Here is a 5,846-nt window from a genome sequence, read left to right as displayed (position 1 = left end):
TCTTGCTCGTGTGATATTGCTTAAATATATATATATATTAGTTAATTGTATGTTCATGTTAACGAATGGAACCTTATTGTAAAGTGTTACCTAATTGTCGTTTGTGTTGTTTTGGCAGGAGGGTGTACAAGGAGCGATTAGGCATCCCAATGAGTATGACCATTGGCTACCAGTCTCATGCTGACACAGCCACTAAAAGTGGCTCCACTACTAAGAACAAGTTTGTGGTCTGAAAACCATCAAGGGCCTGAATCTTTTCTTCCCCTCTCTCTCTCTCTCTCTCTCTCTCTTTCTCTTTCCATCCGTCCTGTCTCTTTCTCTGCCTCTTAAAACCAAAGCAACAAAAACACTCAAACTGCCATGAACCCCAAAAGCCCTTCACATACACACATCAACTTACACAAACTATGAGTATTGTGGCACATTTACACACACATTTTGTAATAGTATTACTTCTGTATCACCCTTACACTACAGCAGATGTTCTCTCTTTTACCCAACAAGAAATATTTACACATTCAATGTTAAACATTCACACTACACAGTTTCCCTAAAAAAAAAAAAAAAAAGAATCCCTTGTTTAATCCTTCAAGTCTTGTTCAGAGTTTGTAAAATATGTAATGTTTTTATTTAAAAAAAAAAAATTGTCAATTTATTTAATGGCAGAGGAAAGGAAATGTCTGTGTTCTTTTATCCAGCAGCTTTGCTGCTTCAGTGCCTAATGAACATAAGCATTTATTCAGATTAATCCTCAATATTTCATTGAGATAGTATTTGGCCATAGAGTGCATGTAATCAAGCTAATCTTTATAGAGCTGCTTTACTTTCAGCATTACCTTGATTAAATTTGGGGGTTTACGATTCAAGATGTTTTTTTATATTTTGAATTTTTCCATGCATCATAAATGTACATTCCTTAAAATAATAGTAAACTGGGGGACTTTTTGCAGTGGTGTAACAGATTAATTTAGCTTGTCTGGATGTAATTGGCTTAAATTGGTTCTTTAGTAAGGTAATGGCATGATCAGATATAGGCCCTGAAAAAAATAGATTTATTTTGATTAAATTTATTTCACTGAAAAGGGTGAGAGGCGCCTTAATGTTTATCACAGCGGTGTTGCATGAACGTTAATGGACTGTTAATTGTCAATTAATGCTTAATTAATAGCTGGTACATCAAAATCTCACTAAGGTATATCTTGGGCTCATGGCAAAAAAAAAAAAAGAAAATCCCTTAATGAGCACCCTGCACTATTAGTATTAATAAAGTCAGTAGAGAGAGACTATACAGATATATTCTTTGCACTTTTCAGTTGGGATCAAGAGTAGACCTCACTGTAATTCTGTGAGCAAATATTTTTCCTTCAATATGACTTAAGTTCTCCACAATTTTCTCCAATTAGTTCAGCTTGAACCCGCTTAAAGGAATAGTTCACCCAAAAATGAAAATTTGATGATAATTTACTCATCCTCAGGCCATCCAAGATGCATATGACCTTCTTTCTTCATCAGAACAGGATTTAAGATTTTTAGGAAAGTATCCCAGGTTTTTAGCTTTATCCAATGCAAGTGAATGGACACCAATTTTTGACCATCTAAAAAGCACACTTAGTCCGCATCAATGTAATCCACAAGCAGAGGTGGGTAGAGTAGCCAAAAACTGAACTCAAGTAAAAGTACAATTACTTCAAAAAAATAATTACTCAAGTAGAAGTAAAAGTACTAACATAAATAATTACTTGAGTAAGAGTAAGAAAGTGTCCAATTAAAAGAGTACTCAAGTAGTGAGTAACTCGTTACTTTCACAAATGACATAATAATAGACGTTTACTCCCCTATATTCCATTACATATTACACATTTAACATGTATTACAGAATTATTATTATTATTAATGGAAATTCTGTCATCATTCACCATCATGTTGTTCCAAACTCGTATGACTTTCTTTCTTCCATGCAGCACAATGAGATATTAGACAGAATGTTTGCCTGAGTCACTATTTATTTCAGTGAATGTGTTTTTTATATACATATATATTTAAAGTGAATGGTGACTGAGACTGTCAGTCCCTAACATTCTGTCTAACATATTTTGTGTTCCACATAATACAAAGCGTCACACTGGTTTGGAACAACATGAGGGTAGAGAAATGTTGACAGAATATTAAATTATGGCTTTAAAGGGATAATTCACCCAAAAATGAAAATTCTCTCATCATTTACTCACACTCATGCCATCCCAGATGTGTATGACTTCCTTTCTTCTGCAGAACACAAATTAAGATTTTTAGAAGAATATTTTAGCTCTGTAGGCCAAAATTTTGATGCTCCAAAAAGCATATAAAGTCAGCTTAAAAGTAATCCATAAGACTCCAGTGGTTAAATCCATGTATTCAGAAGTTTTATGATAGGTGTGGGTGATAAACAGATCAATATTTGTCATTTTTTGCTAGACAGCAGGGGGCAATATGCAGAGAAGAATGTGAATCACCAAAACACAAGAAGAATGTGAAAGTGGTCTGTTTCTCTGTTTCTCATCAACACCTATCACATCACTTCTGAAGATACTGATTTAACCACTAGAGTCTTATGGATTACTTTTATGCTGATTTATGTTTGTTTGTTTAGCTTTAAAACGTTGCCACCCATTCACTTGCATTGTATGGATCTACAGAGCTGAGAAATTCTTCTAAAAATCTTCATTTGAGTTCAGCAGATGAAAGTCATACACATCTGGGGTGGCAAGAGGGTGAATAAATAATGAGAATTGTAATTTTTGGGTGAACTATTCCTTTAAGGGCTCTTGTCAGATCTGGATTAATTTGTCAATAAGAGGAGAGGTTTGGAAACATTTCTAGTAAATATTACGGTGAAAACATGAAAATGTACCACAAGGATGTTATATATAATGCTGAAATATAAACCTAAGCAAGATCATGCTTTATTAATGCCTTCTTTCGCTATTTCATAGCTTTTAAAGTCCTGTGTGGATTCTTATTTCAGTGTAGTTACAGTTTTCAGTGTCATAAGTATTTAGATCATTAGTTCTGTACAGCAGTACCGTCGCTCTTTAAATGCAGAGTACGCAGCCTACATAGGGCACCAACTCACTCGCTGTGTTTGAAACCACCCCCTATCCACTATATAGTGCACTATATCGAGTGTCCGCTATTTTGTAAGAGTGTCTGAATTCTGAGTGAGCCACTCGTTCCCTACTTTTATTCACTCATTCGTACCCACAATGCATTCTAATTTCAAGTGTACATTTGATGTACACTCGACAATGGTTAATTACCCGTAATCCACCACGGGAAAGACGTATGAGCTGGGAGTTTACTGCTTCCTTCACTCCTGCAATGTTTTATTTCATGCTGAATGTAGTAAATTACTTTTTGATTAATAATTTCTTGATTAAAATAACAACATATAGAGAGACAAAACATACAGATACATTTTAAAATTTACTCTTTATTTGATCAAATGTGCTTACTCTTTATATTAACACACAGTATATATTAAAAAAGACAAACAGAATGAAGATTAATATTGTATTAATATATTATTTAATAAGAATAACAAGTAAGGCCCAAGTATTTTAAAATTTAATATGTGACGTTGTTTCTGCGACAGCCCCAGAGCTCTGACACTCACGTCCAAATTCACTCATTTCCTTCACTTACTGCTGAGACATAGTTGTTGGGCCTCATGTATTCAGATAGAAGACAAAGTCGTACCTTACACAGTCGTAAAACCTAACTCAAGCCCCCACATTCCAAGTCGTAAATTATAATGATAAAAATCGCACCAAAATCAAACAAAGGGAGTCCAAATCAGACTCCAAATCCCATGAAGCCTTGCTCACTAAAGGATCGAACTCTCAACTCCTATTGGATGAGGCACACAACAGAACGCACCTCAAACCATGACATCATCTGGAGATGAAATACCTCTGAAATGCTTCTGGGATTTGCTTCCAGCAACTTTGTTCGTCCTGTATAGACGCAGCTCATCGCTGCTCTCAGGTGCAACCTCGTGGCACAAGGAAGTAACGTCCAACTTGAAACTGTAGCCATACAATCTCCATCTCGCTGGACGAGTTGAGATTACTCTGTGTTCAACCGAACACTCTAACGAATCCGAAGGAGACCGCCGAGCAATTCGCATCTTCATCCATTTGCCTGCAGAAGTGAAGAGATTAAAGATTTCTCTTCCATCTTCAATCAAGTCGACATTTCTGAGTTCTCCACCAGCCCGTCGAGAATCAACAGCCGTACCGCCCGCCGACAGAGCGAGGAAACGGCCTCCTGTCATCACCCGAGCCTCAAGGAACCGGGTCAGAGTTAAAGGACGGATGAACACACATTCTACCTGTGTCCTCATGCGATTCAAGTAAGAGGTTTACGTCTGGGCAGAGATAGAATATTATAGTGTGTTATTCTTGTGTTTCAAGGTTTTGCTTGTACAGTTTACGGACCGCCATGTCCGCTCACTATTAATACTCAGGGTATTAATTATCACAAATTTGTTTTGCTGTATTGTGGTCCAACCAAATTGGATTGTTGTGCAATTTCACCATCGTTGGTGAGACAGCAACTGAGTTCATCCATTAAAGAGTCAAAGTACGCGGGACTGTTTACGAGCCGTCCACCGCGTCTCTGAGCGATGAACTAACAGTTGCTTTCTGTCCCACGATCGCGAAATTGGCTTTAGGGCCGTCACTTCTCTCTCTCTCTCTCTCTTGTACTAACCACACACACACACACACTCACGCGACCCCTCACAAACATTCTGGCACACATTTTTGGCTCCTAGATAGCTTAATGCTAAAGCCCAGCTTTGTCCCTAAGCTATCGTACAAGCGGATACACGCGGTAACTGGTAGACGCCATTGACTGGTTTCTCGCCACCCCCATTCGCGGTCATATTCCCTGGCCGGAAGTCTCGCGTGACATACTCTCCACGAGAGTCACGTCCGCCATTTTGTGCATGTCCCTCCTGACACACACACACACACACTGTCACGCACACACCTTATGTGTTATAGGATTATTTTTATTTCCATATCTAATCATATCACTGTTTAGTTTGTAGTTGTAAGTCGGAAGTTTATTGACTGCATTGTATTAATTATTAATTGATATATAATTGATTAATGCATAAATAAACTTTGTTTATATTACAAAGAGAAGTGTTTTGGTTTGTTTTGCATACGCCTGTGTCATGCTGACGGGATGTCAGTGCTCGGATTCAAACCTTCATTCATTGTTTTTTCTTTCCCGAAAATCGATATTCTTCGGATGTCGATTTTCCTAAGAAAACAATCTAATATTGAGACTGTTATACTATCTGGTTATTAGTCCCTGATTCCAGGGTGGTGCCCCGTCAATGTTAATCCTTATTAATATTCTATTGATTTTTGATAATTGATAATTATCTTTGATGATTGTTGAATTTGAATGATCAATAAGCTAGTGTTAATTTTAATTAATGTTTCATCGATGTTAACAATTAACGATTATCTTTGATAATTGTTGATTTAAAGGATTAAAAAGCTAACATTGATTCTCATCAATGTTCTATTGATTTTAATAATTAATAATTATCTTTGATAATTATTAATTATTGCTAATAACCAAACCCGCTCCTAAACGTAGCACACTACATTTACTGGAGCTCCATATGAGGTTTTAATGAGTTAGATTCAATTAATTAATTTAAATATTAATTAATAACTAAATAAATAATTATTAATTATTTCTGATAGTAACACTGATATAAACAACCAGTAAAGCCCTACATAGTGCACTAACTGCCATTCACTATATAGGAAATAGTGAATGAGTGA

At 36.3% G+C, this 5,846-nt stretch overlaps 1 protein-coding gene across 1 annotated transcript in view; it reads left to right on the top strand.

Moving 5' to 3' along the window:
* The window catches only part of LOC127414275 (eukaryotic translation initiation factor 4E-1A-like), a 17,875-nt gene extending 12,711 nt beyond the window's left edge, over positions 1 to 5,164 (top strand). Inside the window, exon 7 of the mRNA XM_051652195.1 lies at positions 119 to 5,164. Within this exon, the coding sequence (XP_051508155.1) occupies positions 119 to 233 (115 nt within the window). The 3' untranslated portion in view covers positions 234 to 5,164. The remainder of the gene's footprint in view (positions 1 to 118) is intronic.
* The last annotated feature ends 682 nt before the right edge of the window (positions 5,165 to 5,846 follow it).

Source organism: Myxocyprinus asiaticus, chromosome 23 (genome assembly GCF_019703515.2).
Source record: "Myxocyprinus asiaticus isolate MX2 ecotype Aquarium Trade chromosome 23, UBuf_Myxa_2, whole genome shotgun sequence".
NCBI classification, from domain to species: domain Eukaryota; kingdom Metazoa; phylum Chordata; class Actinopteri; order Cypriniformes; family Catostomidae; genus Myxocyprinus; species Myxocyprinus asiaticus.
This window is presented reverse-complemented; position numbering and strand designations above follow the sequence as displayed.